The 18,955-nt window shown below is 39.1% G+C and overlaps 1 protein-coding gene across 2 annotated transcripts in view; it reads right to left on the bottom strand.

Moving 5' to 3' along the window:
- LOC119510774 (shieldin complex subunit 2-like) overlaps nt 1-18,955 on the bottom strand; it is a 37,778-nt gene that overhangs the window by 2,430 nt on the left and 16,393 nt on the right. For both annotated transcript variants that reach the window (XM_037805129.1, XM_037805130.1), the window contains 2 exons: nt 5,266-5,500; nt 918-1,033 (listed from right to left, as the gene is read on the bottom strand). In XM_037805129.1, the coding sequence (XP_037661057.1) occupies nt 918-1,033; nt 5,266-5,500 (351 nt within the window). The remainder of the gene's footprint in view (nt 1-917; nt 1,034-5,265; nt 5,501-18,955) is intronic.

The following is an 18,955-nucleotide window of genomic DNA, read 5'->3' on the forward strand; positions in this document are numbered from 1 at the left end:
CAACAGAACCACATGTGCTCATTCTCTTAAAGCCTGAAGCAGTAAGGACAGGTAAGGAGTTTGCTAATCCCACAAGTAGACTGTCTTCCATTTGCTCTTGGCCACTCACTACCCCCAGCATCATAGCTGAAGATCTTGCAAATCCATTCTACTGACAGTAGACTATCTTCATATTTTCATGTGTTGACACATTAATTCACTGAACTATTATGAAACTAGGGTCTAGTTTTTGCTTACAAATTGGAAATTTAGGGTAAGGAGAAATTGGGAGCTTCCCTCTGTTCATGTACTGAGACAGGTATAGAGCAAGTCTTACCTTCAACATACATAGTCTTGTGTTTTGCTGAACCTAAATTATTCTTTTTATATTGACAGAAAAAACTTAACCTGCAGTACAGTGTTCCTTCTGTTTCAATCGTAACCAAGAAATTAAGAATTAGCAAATGATTATGATTACTGAATCATTATATGGATGTTTTTTCTTTCTATATTGTAGAATAGCCAGAAGTTAATGCCTGAAATTACTGAAACTCAACTAGTCTCTACCCTGTGTATACTTACTATTGTAATGGTTATTCCAACCTAGTCTCAGCCCTGTTTGTACTTACTATTATAATGGTCATTCTAGCCTGGCCTCTGCCCTCTTTGACTTGATATTGTAATGGTAACAACTCCATCCCCCCTCGTTTGAATCCCTAAAAACCCTGGGGGAGACATATTTTTGGGCCGATAGGTCATCTGATCTCCTGCTTCGGGTATAGCAATAAATGCTTTCTCTCTCTGAAACCCGGGTGTCATGGATTGCCTGTTAGGCACATCAGAGAGAGAACCCTGCATTTGTTCAGTATCACAATAAATCATCTACACTCCTGAAATTAAGATTTCATCAAGAACAATTTCAGCATTTGATATATTACCTATAACTCTGTTGAGCCAGTCAGGAGAAATGTTGAGAAGAATCTTCTCTATCAGCTCTGATCCCACATGGATGCAAATCTTTTGTCTTCCATCAAGTATGGTCATTAAAGCTGGTCTGAAAAAGAGTAAATAACACATGACCTTCAGAAAGATTTTCACATTAAAGAAATGCTTAAATGCAATATAATTTCAAAAAGCACTGGATTTTTATGCAGGGTTCATTTAAATTCCTGAAACAATTCCAGGATGTTCTGAAAGTAAGGGAAAGTTTTTATTTTTAGAATTTCAAATAATAAACAATAAAATTTTATTTATTCACTATTCATTTTAAAATTTCAGATACTGATATGATAAAACCTGATATATTATTTTATACTGTTCTGTGAATTATTTTTAGAAATAAGGATAAAGCTGATCATCACATTTTTCACAATCATAATTTCCAGTTATTTTTTCCACTGGATTCTTTTTTATCAGAAATAAACCTTTGTGTGTCAAATTAGGGAACTGTATAAACATCATACAATGAAATATTCTGTGGCTGTGAAAAAAGAATGAGGAAGGTTTATAAGTACTATCAGGAGGAAGGAGTTCCAAGATATACTCTAGCGAATAAACAATATGAACAAAACAATTTGAATGATACTATCCTATGTATGTACTTTTAAAGAAAGGGATATACATGTGCTGGTATTGTAAGAAAGGGTTAAGTTTAGCTTTCACATAAAGGCAGTGTGGAGTAGGGAAAAAAAAGGAGGCTGAATAAGGCTGGCTCAAACGGGCTCTGTGGTTGCGAGGAGGAAAGGGCCCTTGATGTAAGCCTCGAGTTGGCTCTCTCAGATAGGCTGTACAATTTAAAATCCCAAAGGTGAGCTAGATAGCTCTCTTGGACAGACTGTACCCTCTGGGGTATCCAGCCAATGGAGAAACAGGAGAGGGACTTGTGTTAGGCCTGGAATATAAATTTTCGCTGTGTTCTATCGTTCGCCATGCCTGCCATGTGTCTGGCTGTGCGTCCGTTTTTGCAAGATCGTGAATAAATTCTTTTCTCCTCCACAACTGGGTGAGCGTTTTTAAGGTATAATGCTTGTTTCTAACAGTAGGAGCATAATTAGTTACTGGAAGCATATACAAAACACTGACAGCAATCATGGAGTTGGCACTGAAGGGGGGGGGTTTGGATGGGGAAGGAGACTTTTACTTTTTATTTTATACTTTCCTCCACTGTCTGCATTTTTACCATAGATATTACCTCTATTAAAAACAAATTAATTTTTAAAAAGTAAATTTTTTGAGAACAGAATTCAGAAACAGACTCATCGATGTAGGAGAATTTAGTATAACAAGACTAAAGATGACTACCTATTTACCACCCTAAAAATCTACATTCTCCTTACCCTCCTGATAATTCTAGGTCCCTTCCTCTTTTCAGGCTATACTCTTTCTCAATGTTATCTGTCCCTCCTTTCAACAAATATATTCTGAATAGCTGTTATGCACCATGTGCCATGTTAGGCCCTGAGTACACCCTGATGAACAAGACAGACCAAGAGTTTAGTGGGACAGAAAGACAATAGGTTTTTCAATAAAGGTGTCAAGTCAATTCAATGGAGAAAGAAGAGTCCTCTCAACAAACTGATTATCCATGTGCCAAATAATGAAGTTGGATCCCCTGTCACACCATATACAAAAATTCAAAATAAGTCATGGATCTTGGCTTAGGCAAGGTTTCTCAGAGATGATAGCAAAAGCATAAGTGACAAAAGGAGAAATAGATAAATTGGACTACATCAAAATTAAAAACATTTGTGCTGCAAATGGTACCACAAGGAAAGTGAAAAAGACAACACCCAGAATGGGAGAGAATATCTACAAATCACATATATGGAAGGGAGTAGTATCCAAAACATATAAATAATTTTTTACAATCCAAACACAAAAACGTAAAACAATGCAACTGAAAACTGGGCAAAGGATTTCAACAGACATTTCACCAAAGAAGATATGCAAATGAACAGTAAATACATGAAAAGATGCTCAGCATCATTAGTCATCGGGAAAACACATATCAATACCCTAGAGAGACACCACTTCCACCCACTAAGATGGCTATAACCAAAAGGACAGATAATAACAAGTGGTGAATGAAGATGTGGGGAAATTAGAAACTTCATACACTGCTGGTGAGAATGTAAAATGGTGCAGCTACTTTGGAAAAGTCTGGTGCTTCTTCAAAAAGTTAAACATAGTTAACCACAGGACCCAGAAATTCCACCTAAGAGAAGGGATATAAATAAGAACTTGTGCACTGACGGTCATGACAGCATTATTCATCAAAGCCAAGAAAGTGGAAACAACCAAGGATTATATCCAGGTATCCAGCTTTAAAAATCCACCCACAGATGAATGGATAAATAAAATGTGGTATATCCATACAATAAAGTATTATGACACAATAAAGAGGAATGAAATACTGATACACATTATAACATGGATGAACCCTGAAAACATTATGCTAAGTGAAGGAAGCCAGTCACAGAGGGCCACGTATAGTATGACTCCATCTATATGAAACATCCTGAACAGGCAAATCTATGGAACCAAAAAGTAGACTGGTGGTTGTCAGGGGCTGGGGGAATAGGGAATGACTGCTTTTTGAGGGACAAAAATGCTCTCAAGTTAGGTCGTGGTGATGGCTGCAGAAGCCCCGAATATACTACAACCACTGAATTGTATGGCCTAAATGGGTGAATTTTATGGCACCTGGAGAATATCTCAAAAAATACATTGGTTTTTGTTTGTTTGTTTGTGTAAGACAATAAGCAAGTAAATACAAACTGCAAGAAGCACACATGGAGGAAACAGGGTGCTATGAGAGAGAATAAAGGGGGCCATTAGGGAAGGCCTCTCTGAGGAAGCAGCATTTAGATCCGACAGGAAGGAGGCAGCCTGTGCAGTCGGGTGGTGGGAAAGCCTTGGGGAGATAAAAAGATGGGAGTGTCTGAAGAACTGAGAGAGCTCCAGCGTGCCTGAAGCACAGCAAGCAAAGGAGAGAAGAGCAGCAGAGGAGAAGGGTTTTCAGCAAGGGAGTGGCCACACTGTCAGCTGTGTGGAGAATGGACAGGAGGATAACAAGCAAGATAACCGGGGGGCCTGGCAGTGGGCCCTGAGATTCTAGAGAAGGAGGCACCGACTTCCTTTCAGGGCGTCACAGTGGCCGGGTTTCAGGGTGCCACCCACCCTGCAAAGCTGGGACAGACTGTGTGGTGAGAAACTGTCCTGCCTGAAATGCCAATAGTGCCCCAGTGGAGCAACATGGACCAAGAATCCAGCAGTGGAGAGGGAAGGAACTGGATGCAGTTGTGACAAAGCTTTGGATGAAAACCATAGGACTTGCCAGTGGATTAGACATAGAAGATGGGGGAAAAGGAAGGATTCAAGCATTATATCCAGGTTATCTAGTTTTAAAAACTGGGTAGATGGTGGTATCATTTACTGAGAAGTAAATGAAAGGGGAAGAACAAGGTTTGGGAGTGGGGATAGAAAAACAAGTCTATTTTGGGTATTTTTAAGTATGTGATACCTTTAAGACATCCAGGTAGCACAATTAGATACCTGAATACTAGAACTTGGAGGAGAGAACTAGGGTGAAGATATACATGGGAGTGATTAGGAAATAGATATTTAAAAACCTGGAAGTGCTTGTGATGATCCAGACAGGTCCAATGAAGCACCAATAAAAGAGAAAAAGCCAACGAAGAGGAAGAACAAAGAGGACTCAGGATTGAAGCCAATATTTAAAGAATGGGTAGGAAAAAAGGCTGAGAAGGCGGCCTGAGAAGTGGGTTAGAAAACCAGGTGAGGGGTCACTGAAGGTATGTGAGGAGGCTGTTTCCAGAGGCAGGGAGTGGTCTGATATGTTGAATGTAAGGGATACTAAATCAGAGGAGGAAGAGATGCACCCGCTAGATTAGGTAACACCAAAGTTGGGTAATCTTGACAAGGGTAATCTCAGTGGCCTGGTGGGAGTAGAATGGAACAGGCTGAGGTGAATGTGGGCGGGTAGAGGTGGAGACAGAAGGTATTTACAACTACAGAATCTGCCAAAGCAGAGCAGAAAAATGAGGTGATGAAAGGGAGAGTGCTGTGAAGGGAGGATTTATGCTTTCATCAGTATCTTCCAAAAATTACCCCAGGGGGAAATTTTACTCTCTTAGATTAGCTCTAGTTAGAAATTAAGTTAGTTCTGGTTAGAAATTAAGGGTTGGTATAAGTAAATTTTTTGGTCACTTCTAGTCCTATGATAATAAATATTTTCCTTCCAACTGGCTTGCTTAGCTGTCTTACCTATAGTATGTTTTCTTCATAGTAAATGGCAAGCAGCTGAAACACTGTTTGTAGATCTTGTTCTCATCTGTTTCCAGTTCCAATCCACATTTTACACACCCAGTGTACAGAATGTTAGGGAGAGATGAGAAAATACTTTTCAGAGAACTATGAGCATTGAGTGTTATCTGTGTCTTCTGGGCTGTGGTAACAGGAAACGTCAGCTCAAAAATCTGGGGTTTGATTAGAACCACACCTAAGAAATACAAACAGAAGGAAATGATTCAAATTATAGTGCTGAAATAACTTTACTTTACAAATGTCGTTAATGATATAGAGATTTACAGCTACTTTATAGTAAAGGATGCACCCGAGGCTTCGTCCTTGGTCTCCTCTTCTTCACCCCTGTCCTAGACAATCTACCCATTCTTATGATTTATGGCTTCAGGGTTTGCTCTAGAAGCCAAGGGGTAATCTGCCCGCAATTGAGTGAAGATGGGTTTGCTAATCTGGCTGACCTGGTAGGTTTTTTCCTCCACCCTAGCCTCGGGTAAATCATGCAAATAAACTTAATCACTCTTTTAGGAGAAGTTCTTTCACATACTTGAAACTGGTCTTTAATGAAAGGATTCAATAACTTTAGAAGATTATAAAATTTTAACTCCTATAATTATAGGAGTTAACTCCTAAAATTACAACTCCCATAATTTTGTAAATTTATATATCTTTTTAAAATAATTAAACTGGTCATTCTGAACGCTGACTCTGCTTTCAAGGGGCAGGCAGCTGTCTGGGAGCTGCTGCCCTGCTGCTGGGGGCTGAGATTCTGCTAAGGGTCTCCACTCCTTTCCAAGGGTGTAAGAAAGGGATAAGTTTAGCTTTCACATAGAGACAGCATGGAATAGGGAAAATGGAGGAAGAACCAGCTTAAACAAGCCCTGTAGTAAAGGGAAGAAAGAGGGAATCTGCGCCAGCTCTTTATATGGAAAAGTAACCATGGTTACTGGAATGTAAAGAGATATGAGGTAAAATCAGAGGTGGGAACTCCCAGCAGAAAATTTAAACTGAATGAACTCTCTCGGATAGGCTGATCAATTCAAAATCTCAATAATGAGCTAGTTGGCTCTCTCGGATAAGCTGTACAAATTAAAATCTCAAAGACGGGCTAGTTAGTTCTCTCGGATAGACTGTAACCTCTGTAGTACCCAGCCAATGGGGAAACATGGAAGGGACTTGCACATTAGGAATAGGAGATTAAAAGCTCGCCATTCTCTTCCTCTAGCGCACCACCCTACCACGTTTTTGGCTGTGTGCCCTTTCTTGCAAGATTGTAAATAAATCCTTTTCTCCTCCAGAACTGGGTGAGCATTTTTTGTATAATGCTTGTTTCTAACAAAGGGGTCACTCCCAGCCTCACCCCTCTGGCTTTCCTTTTGTTAGGAGAGCAGACCCCCTAAGGAAATTCTCCCACATTGATCTCCCTTTCTCCCTTCTTTTATTTAATTATGAAATGGATTAGGAAGCAGTGTTTATACCTCCATGTGCTCTCTCTAGTTCTGTCTTAAAAACACATAAACAATGAGAGGAACTATGAATTCAGCCCTCATAGCTGAATGTAAAAAGAATTAAAAAGGCTGCAAGGGCCTCTATGAAAAGTGACCAACAACTGCCCGTAACAACATACATTTTGGCCTGGTTTCCCAGTGGAGAGAACATCTCCAGGCTTTCCAAGGACACCCCCCAATTCCCAGCTTCATCCCTGAAGCCTGTATCTTGGTACCACCAATCACAGTGCTGTGGCCACCTATTTTGTTGTTGTTAATGATTTTTTTTTTTTAATTTTTTCATTGTGAAGTAATGTATCTCTTTCTCAGCCGTATAACCTTCCTTTGGTGACCAGCTCTGTAAGCCTCTATGGGGGGATTAGGGACACATATAAATATGCAACTAGTTTAGGAACTATATGATGATACACCATTACCCAAGATTTCACCAGTCAGTATAAATCTAGAGCCTTCTGTGGCTACAAGCAACTTCCTTCCATTTTTGAAAGTGTATACCACAGAATAAAAGTCTGCAAATTTGCTATCATCTGTGTTTGTCTTTCAGAAATATTATTAATTTAAATTAACTGTTACAATTAACAAATGTTTCAATGTAGATCTCGATATACAGAATTTTCCTCTGAGAATAAAATCTTTGTACTCAATCAAAAGTTGGGTGTTTTGGGAGGTGGTGCTGTGGTTTTTGCTTTCTATTTTACTTGGATTCTTCTTTAGCTTCACTTTATGATGTAACAGTGCTAACCTGTTCCTATTTCTTAGACTGTACTATATATATATGTAAATTAACACACTTTATAAAGTTTTAATCTGTTATTTGGTCAAGGTGGAGTAATAGGAACTGGATTTATCCTCTCACCTGAAAAAACTGAAAAAAACAAGTAAAGTGTATGAAACAACAATTCTCAAGGTATTGGACACCAGGCAACAAGGGACGGTGATCTCTAGGGGACGAGAAACAAAAGCTGCGAGTCCTGTGATGACCCCAGCTTACACATGAGTGCTTCCAGGTGGTGGCACGAGAGGGGGACCCAGGTAGAGCCTGGTGGTTTGCCTGAGCTGAGGGGAGATAAAGGTGAGAGTCCAGAGAGGCCAAGGTGGCGAGAGTTCTCAGGGCAGGTACTGAACAGGTGAGAGATCAGAGAGAGAGAACTCTGGATAACTACGGAGGACCCCTGGAGAACTCAGCTGAGTACTGAACAGGGCTCGTGACCTGAGGCCAAGAAAAGAACCAGCCGAAAGAATTACTAGGAACACAAGCTTCAGCCAGATATTGCAAACTGCCACAGTGTGCCAAGCCCCAACCAAAAGTATTCCTGAAAACCCTAAAGAAAACCCAGGGCTCTATCTAAGACTCTATAAAAGTTTTACTTATTATTTTCTAGAAACATAAAATCTCCAGATTGTTCTTATGCCAGGCAAGCCCTGAAACTTAGAGGCCCCAGTTTCTCCCAGAACATCCACCAGTTGCATTCCCCTACCCCATAATGTCAACATCCCTTTTCAACATGAAGAAGTTAGAATGGTCATTGCCCAAATATCCCTGAAGAGTGAGAAAATGATCAAATAAGAGGGAGGAGTTACAATAGAGAAGTCACAGGATTTAACAAATAATTGTGATTACTGAATCTTTATACAGATATTTGTTTTTAGTTTCTAGTGTATTAGAACAGCCAAAGGAAGTACCTGAATTTGTCAAACTATAACCCATTCTATACTTTTAAATTTGCTCCATAACTACTTGTCAAACTGTACTTTAAAATTTATCACTTTTCTTCCTATATGTTATATTTCACAATAAACACATTAAAAAAAAAAATTACTGGGAACAATCCCTGGAGCTCACACAGGACTAGGAATAGTGCCTTTTCCCACCAGCTAGAGTGGAAAACCTCGTAATCCACAGGATATTGGCAGAAACTCAGAAGCTGTACTTAATGGAAATTTATAGCACTGAACACCCACATTGGAAAAGAAAGGCCTCAGTTTCCACTGTAAGAAATGAGAAAATGAAGAGCGGGTGAAACCCAAGTGTGGTGGTTTGAAGCTGTTACGTACCCCAGAAAAGACTATGTTCATTTAATCCAGTCTGGTGGGGACAGACCTATTGTGGGTGGAGCCTTTTGATTAGGTCCACGGAGATGTGACCCCGCCCATTCAAGGCTGGTCTTAATCCCCTTGCTGGAGTCCTTTATGAGAGGGTAAAAGGCAGAGACATTTTGGAGAGAGCTCGGAGAAGCTAAAACAGAAGCCCAGAGACATTGTGGAGAAAGCCATGGAAACCAGAAGCTAAACCTCGGAGAAAAGGATCAGCAGAACCAGCCACGTGCCTTCCCATGTGACAGAGGAACCCTGGATGCCAGCGGCCTTTTCTCAGAGAAGACATCTACCTCATGAAGCCTCAGTTTGCACATTTCATGGCCTCAGAACTGTAAATTTGTAACCAAATAAATCCTCTTTGTGAAAGTCAATCCATTTCTGGCTTACGGTATATTGCCCTTCAACAGCTTTTGCAAACCGACATACCATGTAAGCAGAAGAAAGGAAAAAAATAAAGATCAGAACAGGAATCAGTGAAATAGAAAAATAGAAAAACAATAGAGAAAAATCAATGAAACAAAAGGTGGTTCTTTGAGAAGACCAATAAAATTGATAAACCGCTAGCCAAACTGATCAGGAAAAAAAAAAAGAGAAGACACAAATTATCAATATCACTAAGGTGATCACTATAGATTCCACAGATATTATAAAGTACAATAAGGGAATGCTACAACAAAAGTTAACTCAAAATGGAACATGGAGCTAAATATAAAACATAAAACTTCAAAATTTCTAGAAGAAAACACAGAAGAAAAATCCTTGTGACCTTGGGTTAGGGAAAGATTGCTTAGGTATGAAACCAAAAGCATAATTCATAAAAGAACAAATGGAAAAATTGGACTTCCTCAAAATTTAAAACTTAGTCTCTTCAAAAGACCCTGTGAGAAGAATGAAAAGACAAGCCACAGACTGGGAGAAAATATTTACAAAACATAGAGGTGATAAAGTATTTGCATCCAGAATATATAAAGAACCCTCAGAATTCAATAATAAGAAAACTTAAACCAATTAATAAAATGGGCAAAATATTTGGACAGGCATTCACCAAAGAAGGTATATACTGATGGCAATTAATTACATGAAAAGATGCTCAACATCATTAGCCAGTAAGGAAATGCAAATTAAAACTACTATAGGAGATATTACTGCATACTTACTAGGATGGCTAAAATTAAAAAGACTGACCATACGAAATGTTGATGAACATGTGGAGAAAACAGAAATCTCATACACTGCTAGTGAATATATAAGATGGTATAACCACTTTGGAAAACAGTTCAGTGGTTTCTTTAAATGTTAAACATACCCCACCTACCATATGATCGAGCTATTTATTCCACTAGGTACTGACTCAAGAGAAAAGAAAGCACGTGTCCCATAGAAAGACTTGCACATGACTTTTCAAAGCAGCTTTCTTTGTACTGCTCAAGACATGGAAACAACCCAAATGTCAATCAACACATGGATGGACAAACAAATCATGGTAGACCCATACAATAGAATAAAAAAAGAATGAACTGCTGATACACGCAACTGCAAAGATGCATCACAAAAGAATATGCCAGGTGAAAATGCCAAACAAAACAGCACACACACACTATGATTCCATCTATGTAAAATCACAGAAAATTCAAGTTACTCTCTAGTGACAGCAAGCAGGTGAGAAGTTGCTTGGAGGGACTGGCGGTATGGGTATGCAAGGCTGGGTGGGCAGGACAGATTACGAATGGCAGAAGAGGCACTATTTTGACTGTGGCGAGGTTTCGTGGGTGTGTACACCAGTGTACAATTTAAATAAGTGAGGTTTACTGAATGAAAATTGCACCTCAAAAACCATTTAAATGTTTTTAGTCTAACACTGAACCACACTTGAAAATCAGTAACTCTGAAATATCCTACGCTCTGAAGATGATACAGCTTTTACATTCCTGTGGAGATACCACCAAAACGGGGCACAGCATGCTACTAAAAATGCTCAGAAAATTACTTGAGAATCTTAGCATATGTTATCTTAGGAGTTTCAACTTACTTCATTTGGACCAAATTCTTTTTATTAGAACAACTGTAAAGGTAATCTTATTTCACTTAAACCACATGTAACATTTCATAAAATCTAAAACTACCTACAAGAATTCAGAAAATTATCACACAAATAGAAGAATAAAGTTAACGCTCAGCATGAAGATCCAAAGTTCCTGAATTGTTGTTAATAACTTAACCTATAAATGGCACCAAAAATAGTAAACTTATACAAATTTTGAGAAATAAGTTTGGCCGAATATTTTCTTCTTCATTAAAAGATGTTAAATTGTGTAATAAAATAAACCTGCAGATGCATCCCATTTTCTCCCACTCTTATTTACCCTCTAAATACATCTGCTATATAAAAGCCACTGGAAAACTTCCCACTGGTTTTCAAACTCGTAATTTCTCACATTTACTAATTACTGCCATCTGACAAGCCCAAACATAGCTTCAGTGTTTAACGTGTTATACCTTCAACTGAAAGTTAGTATCCTTTTAGCATCAACTCTCTTTTGGAAGCTAATGCAACTGAGTAAAAATGTATTTCCCACTGAAATTGTAGAGATTTATCTAGTTATTTCCACTATCTTATTCTGCCTTCATTCCAAAGTCTGTGGCATTTTAAACCTTAAATATATTCCTTTTGTTACTTCACTTAAATATTACTAATTTAATATTTAATAATATTTAATTAATGGAAAGCAAATGAGTATGTTCTTTAGTGGAATGCTTCTGATGATGCATTTTATACACACTCACACATACATATTTGAATTCAGGAAGTAAATTACTGTATTTTACAAAGTGGTAAGTAAATTTCAGATTTTATAAATGTTAAATTTAAAGATTCATATCTAAATGACAACTTAGTGACTTGATAAAATATTTATTTCAACAGTGATTCTGTAAGGGTCATTTTTCTATTTCAGGTTTATTAAATGATGGGAAATGATGTTTTATTAGTTGCTGGAAACTATATACAAAACAGTATTTTCAAATGGTCTCTAATAATTACAAATTAGCCTCAAAGGATTAGAGGCAAAAGTTAAGAAGTTGCCAATATCTGGTTCAGCTGTTTGCAAAGTTCTGTATTGCGCTTTACTATTCAGTCACACATTTTTCCTACAAATGGTGGCTTTCTTGCTTATATGAGAAGAGAGCCAGGCACAGTGGTGTGCACCTGCAGTCTCTGCTACTGAGAACAAGCAGGAGGACCATTTGAGCCCGGGAGCCCTCAGCGGCAGTGCACCTTGCCAATAGGAGACAATTCTCCAAAGAAGACATACAAATGGCCAATAAGCACATAAAAAGATGCTCAATATCATTAGCCACCAGGCAAGTGCAAATCAAAACCACAATGAGATACCACTTCAAGCCCACTAGAATGGCTACTATTAAATAAAAAGGAAAATAGCAAACACTAGTGAGGATGTGGAGAAACAGGAACTCCTGTGCATCACTGGTGGGTGTGTAAACTGGTGCAGCCTCTGAGGAAAACAGTCCCTCAGACAGGTAAGTATAGACTCACCATGTGACCTGGCAATCCCATTTCTAGGTGTATACCCAAAAGAACTGAAAGCAGGGACTCAAAATGATACCTGTCCGCCAATGTTCATGGCAGCATTATTCACAAGTGCCAAGGTGGAAGCAACCCAAATGTCCACCAATGGAAGAATGGGTAAACAAAATGCGGTGTATACATACAATGGGATATCATTCAGCCACAGAAAGGAATGAAGTTCTGAGACATGCTACAAGTGGTGAACCTTGAAGACATCATGTTGAATATAATAAGCCAGATGCAAAAAGACAAATATTGTATGGTTTCACATATATGAAATATCTAGAATATGCAAATTCATAGATTCAGAAATTAGAATACGAGTTACCATGGCAGGGGCAGGGGTGGGGAATGGAGAGTTAATGCCTAATTGGTACTGATATTCTGTTTTGCGATGGAAAAGTTTTGCTAATGGATAATACTGATGGCAGCATATCAGTGTAAATGTAATTAGCACCAGTGAATTTTATACTTGAAAGTGGTTAAGATGGGAAATTTTATGTTGTATATGTTTGTGCCGGTTTGAATGTATTGTGTCCCCCAAATGCCATTATCTTTGTGGTCTTGTGGGGCAGAGATTTGCTTGGAATGTGCCCCACCCAGCTGTGGGTGATAATTTTGATGAGATGTTCCCATGGAGGCGTGGCCCCGCCCATTCGGGGTGGGCCTTGATCAGTGGAGCTATATAAATGAGCTGACTCAAAGAGAGGGAACTTAGTGAGTACAGCTGTGAGTGGCATTTTGAGGAGGAGCAAGCTTGCTGGAGAGGAACATCCTGGGAGAAAGCTGTTTGAGGCCAGAGCTTTGGAGCAGACGCCAGCTGCCTTCCTAGCTAGCAGAGGTTTTCCGGACGCCATTGGCCATCCTCCGGTGAAGGTACCCGATTGTTGAGGTGTTACCTTGGACGTTTTGTGGCCTTAAGACTGTAACTGTGTAGCAAAATAGACCCCTGTTTTATAAAAGCCTATCCATCGGAGGCAGGGCAAGATGGCGGAGTGGTGAAGAGCAGAATTTCGTCTCTCCCCTAGAGCAGCTGGCAATTACCCAAGAACTATATGAAACAGTGTTTTCGGGGTCTCCAGTAACCAGTCACACATTGGACACAAGTTTGGAATCGGAGGAAAAGCTGAGATCGCAGCGAACATTGTAAGTTCCCCGGACCAGGGGTCTGGCGCCCCTCCCCACCCAGACCTCACAGACTGTCTTGCTGCCGGCTCCCTGAAAGGGGAGAAAAAAAACCCAAAAAACAGCAATCTGCTGAGGGCAAGAAGGGAGGCTCAACCCAGCCTCAACTGCAGAATTAATTAACAAATTAATTAACTAACTTTGGGAGCTGGGGTGCTAAAGAAGGGCTGGGCTCCAAGAAGTGGGGGCACGTAAAAGCGGGCACCCATTCCCAGACTCCAAAAAAGCCATTTTTTTTTCTCCCCTACATTTTGTCCCTTCTGGCTTCTCACTGATCCCTTATCTTTTTGCATTTCAGTAGCCCCCGGCAGGGGTGGAACTGAAGCGGTTGAAGAGTAATTATCAGACAATAGCCCAAAGCATATCTTTAAATGCTATATTCTGACACTGACAAAACTTCCAGGCTGGGGAAAGACTTATAAAAGAGACTCTTTTTTTTTTTTTTCCTTTTTTCTTTTTCTTGATTTCTTTTCTACTTTTTTTTTTAAATCTAAAAGTAATATATGTGGTTATTTTCTATTAGAAAGCCCAGGTTGAGGGACTAGGCTGGGCTTGGGGGAGACAGCATACCCACAGTGTCTTTGAGTTCCATATTCACTACTGAAGGCCTCCACCCCCGTCTTTAATTGGCAACTCAGGCTGACCAAGGAATCTACCTGCAGAGGCCCCAAAGACGAGAGAGGAGAAGGGAATAGTGCCCCTGAGAGACAACTGGAGTTCTGAGGATTGGGAGAGTGGAGGGAGGTCCAGCTCAACTGGCAGTCCTCCTTCTGGGAATTCAGACCCCACGGGCTGGAATTCAGATTCCGGCTTCAGTCAGCCACGTGCCCGACAGGATCAGAGTCACCAGGAGAACTAAATGCTCCATACCTCCTTACACTGGTGGGGAAGCTGTGGGCTGGCCAGTGCCACCTGCTGGACAGGAGAGGAAAAGCACCAATTCTAAAGGCCTCATAGGAGGGTCTCATTCTCAGGAAAACTCCATACCCTCCCAATGAGACCTGGGCCTCACTAGACTGGGAAAATCTGACTAGGGTCGACCATATCTGAGGAGACCCACTCACAAAAAGGTTACATAGAGGCAGAGCAAGAAACAGAAAAAACAAGAGGGGAAAAATTCTGATCAACTAAATAGAACCTAAGTTAGAGGTCTAGAATAAGTTGAATTGAATAGCAGAGGCCAGAGAACAAAGCCAACCAACAAGAAAACCACTAGGTAAAAGACAGAAAACAAGCTCCAAAATGAACTAATCAAGAAAATCAGATGCCTAGACAACTTAAGATAACAAGCCATACCAGGAAACACGAAAACATGGACCAGCCAAAGGAACAAACTAATAGCTCAGCTGAGACACAGGAGTGGAGGCAACTAATGCTAAATAAATTTGATGAAATGAAGGAAGATATAGCAAAAGAGCTGAAGGATATAAAGAAGACACTGGCTGACCATAAAGAAGAATTCATAAACTTAAAAAAACAAATGGCAGAACTCATGGGAATGAAGGCCACAATGGAAGAGATGAAAAACACAATGGAGGGACACAACAGTAGATTTGAACAGGCAGAAGAAAGGATCAGTGAACTGGAAGACAGGTCATTCGAATTCATACACACAAAAGAACAGATGGTGAAAAAAATGGAAAAATATGAGCAGGGTCTTAGGGAGCTGAGTGACAACATGAAACACACAAATATACGTGTTATGGGTATCCCAGAAGGAGAAGAGAGGGGGAAAAGGGGCAGAAAGAGTAATAGAAGACATGTTCACTGAAAATATCCCAACTCTTATAAAAGACAGAAAATTAGAGATTCAAGAAGTACAACGTACCCCAAATAGAATAGATCCCAATAGACCTACTCCAAGACACTTACTGGTCAGATTGTCCAATGTCAAAGACAAAGAAAGGATTCTGAAAGCAGCAAGAGAAAAGCAATCCATCACATACAAGGGAAAGTCAGTAAGACAATGTACAGATTTCTCTGCAGAAACCATGGAGGCAAGAAGACAGTGGCATGATATATTTAAGATACTGAAAGAGAAAAACTGCCAACCAAGAATTCTATATCCAGCAAAACTTTCCTTCAAAATGAGGGAGAGATTAAAACATTTTCAGACAGACACTGAGAGAGTTTGTGAATAAGAGACTGGCACTATAAGAAATACTAAAGGGAGTGCTACAGGCTGATAGGAAAAGACAGGAGAGAGAGAGTTGGAGAAGAGTGCAGAAATGAAGATTATCAGGAAAGGTAAAAGGAGAGGAAAAAATAAGATATGACATATAAATTCCAAAAAACAACATGGTAGTAGAAAGTACTGCCCTTACAGTAATAACACTAAATGTAAATGGATTAAACTCCCCAATAAAAAGACACAGACTGGCAGAATGGATTAAAAAACAGGACCCATCTATATGCTGTCTGCAAGAAACTCACTTTAGACACAAGGACAAACATAGACTGAAAGTGAAAGGTTGGAAAAAGATATTTCATGCAAACAACAGCCAGAAAAAAGCAGGAGTAGCTATATTAATATCAGACAAGTTAGACTTCAAAAGCAAAACAATTAAAAGAGACAAAGAAGGACACTATATATTAATAAAAGGGTCAATTCATCAAGAAAACATAACAGTCATAAATATTTATGCACCAAACCAGAATGCCCCAAAATTCATGAGGCAAACACTGCGATCACTGAAAGGAGAAATAGATACCTCTACAATAATAGTTGGAGACTTCAATACACCACTCTCATCAATGGATAGAACATCTAGACAGAGGATCACTAAAGAAACAGAGATGTTGAATTGTATGATAAATGAACTAGACTTGACAGACATTTATAGAACACTACATCCAACAACAGCAGGATACACTGTTTTCTCACGTGCTCATGGAACATTCTCTAGGATAGACCACATGTTGGGTCACAAAGCAAGTCTCAACAAATTTAAAAATATTGATATTATACAAAACACTTTCTCAGACCACAATGGAATGAAGTTGGAAATAAATAAAAGGCAGAAGGTCATAAAATTCACAAACATATGGAGGCTAAACAACACCCTCTGAGACAACCAGTGGGTAAAGGAAGAAATTAGAAGAGAAATTAGTAAATACCTCGAGGCAAATGACAATGAAAACACAACTTATCAAAACTTATGGGATGCAGCAAAGGCGGTGCTGAGAGGGAAATTTATTGCCCTAAATGCCTATATTAAAAGAGAAGAGAGAGCAAAAATTGAAGAGTTAACTGCTCACCTGGAGGAATTAGAGAAAGAACAGCAAACTAACCCCAAAACAAGCAGAAGGGAAGAAATAAGAAAGATTAGAGCAGAAATAAATGCAATTGAGTACAGGAAAACAATAGAGAGAATCAACAAAACCAGAAGTTGGTTCTTTGAGAAAATCAATAAAATCGATGGACCACTGGCTAGGCTAACAAAAAAAAAGAGAGAGCAGATGCAAATAAATGCAATCAGAAATGTGAAAGGAAATATAACTACTGACCCTGCAGAAATTAAGGAGATAATGAGAAGATACTATGAGCAACTATATGCTAATAAACTAGACAACTTAGATGAAATGGACAACTTCCTAGAAAAGCATAAACAACCAACATTAACTCAAGAAGAAATAGATGACCTCAACAAACCAATCACAAGTAAAGAGACTGAGTCAGTCATCAAAAAGCTCCCAAAAAGGAAAAGCCCAGGACCAGATGGTTTCACATGTGAATTCTACCAAGCATTCAAGAACGAATTAGTACCAATCCTGCTCAATCTCTTCAAAAAAATTGAAGAAGAGGGAAAGCTATCTAACTCTTTCTATGAAGCCATCATCACCCTAACACCAAAACCAGGCAAAGATACTACAAAAAAAGAAAATTATAGACCAATTTCTTTAATGAATATAGACGCAAAAATCTTCAACAAAATACTCACAAATCGAATCCAGCAGCACATTAAAAGAATTATACACGACGACCAGGTGGGATTTATTCCAGGTATGCAAGGCTGGTTCAACACAAGAAAATCAATTAATGTAATACACCACATCAATAAATCAAAGCAGAAGAACCACATGATCATCTCAATTGATGCAGAAAAGGCATTTGACAAAATTCAACATCCTTTCCTGATGAAAACACTTCAAAGGATAGGAATAGAAGGGAACTTGTTCAATATGATAAAGGCAATATATGAAAAACCCACAGCTAACATCACACTCAGTGACTCAATGGGGAGAGACTGAAAGCTTTTCCTCTAAGATCAGGAACAAGACAGGGATGCCCACTATCACCACTGCTATTCAACATTGTGCTGGAAGTTCTAGCTAGAGCAATTAGGCAAGAAAAAGAAATAAAAGGCATCCAAATTGGAGAGGAAGAAGTAAAACTTTCACTATTTGCAGATGACATGATTCTATATGTAGGAAATCCAGAAAAATCTACAGCAAAGCTACTAGAACTAGTCAATGAATACAGCAAAGTAGCAGGCTACAAGATCAACACGCAAAAATCTGTAGTGTTCCTATACACAAGTAATGTGCAACAAGAGGAGGAAATCAAGAAAAAAATCCCATTTACAATAGCAACCAAAAGAATCAAGTATTTAGGAAAAAACTTAACCAAGGACACAAAAGACCTTTACATAGAAAACTATAAGAAACTGCAAAAAGAAATTGAACAAGACCTGAAAAAATGGAAGAACATACCATGTTCATGGATTGGAAGACTAAATATAGTTAAGATGGCAATTTTACCTAAACTGATTTACAGATTCAATGCAATACCAATTCAAATCCCAACAACTTACTTTACAGAAATAGAAAAACCAATAACGAAATTTATTTGGAAGGGTAAGGTGCCCCGAATAGCCAAAAATGTCTTGAGAAAGAGAAGTGAAGTGGGAGGTCTCACACTACCTGACTTTGAAGCATATTACAAAGCTACAGTGCTCAAAACAGCATGGTACTGGCATAAGGACAGATATACTGATCAATGGAATCGAATTGAGTGTTCAGAAGTAGACCCTCACATCTATGGACAACTGATCTTTGATAAGGCAGTGAAGCCGAAGCAACTGGGAAAGAGCAGCCTGTTCAATAAATGGTGTTTGGAGAACTGGATATCCATTTCCAAAAGAATGAAAGAGGATGTCCATCTCACACCTTATACCAAAATTAACTCAGAGTGGATCAAAGACCTAACATTAGCACCAAGACCATAAAACTCTTAGAAGAAAACGTAGGGCAATATCTTAAAGATCTTGTGAAAGGA

The sequence above is a fragment of the Choloepus didactylus genome, chromosome 15, assembly GCF_015220235.1.
Source record: "Choloepus didactylus isolate mChoDid1 chromosome 15, mChoDid1.pri, whole genome shotgun sequence".
Taxonomy (NCBI): Eukaryota; Metazoa; Chordata; class Mammalia; order Pilosa; family Megalonychidae; genus Choloepus; species Choloepus didactylus.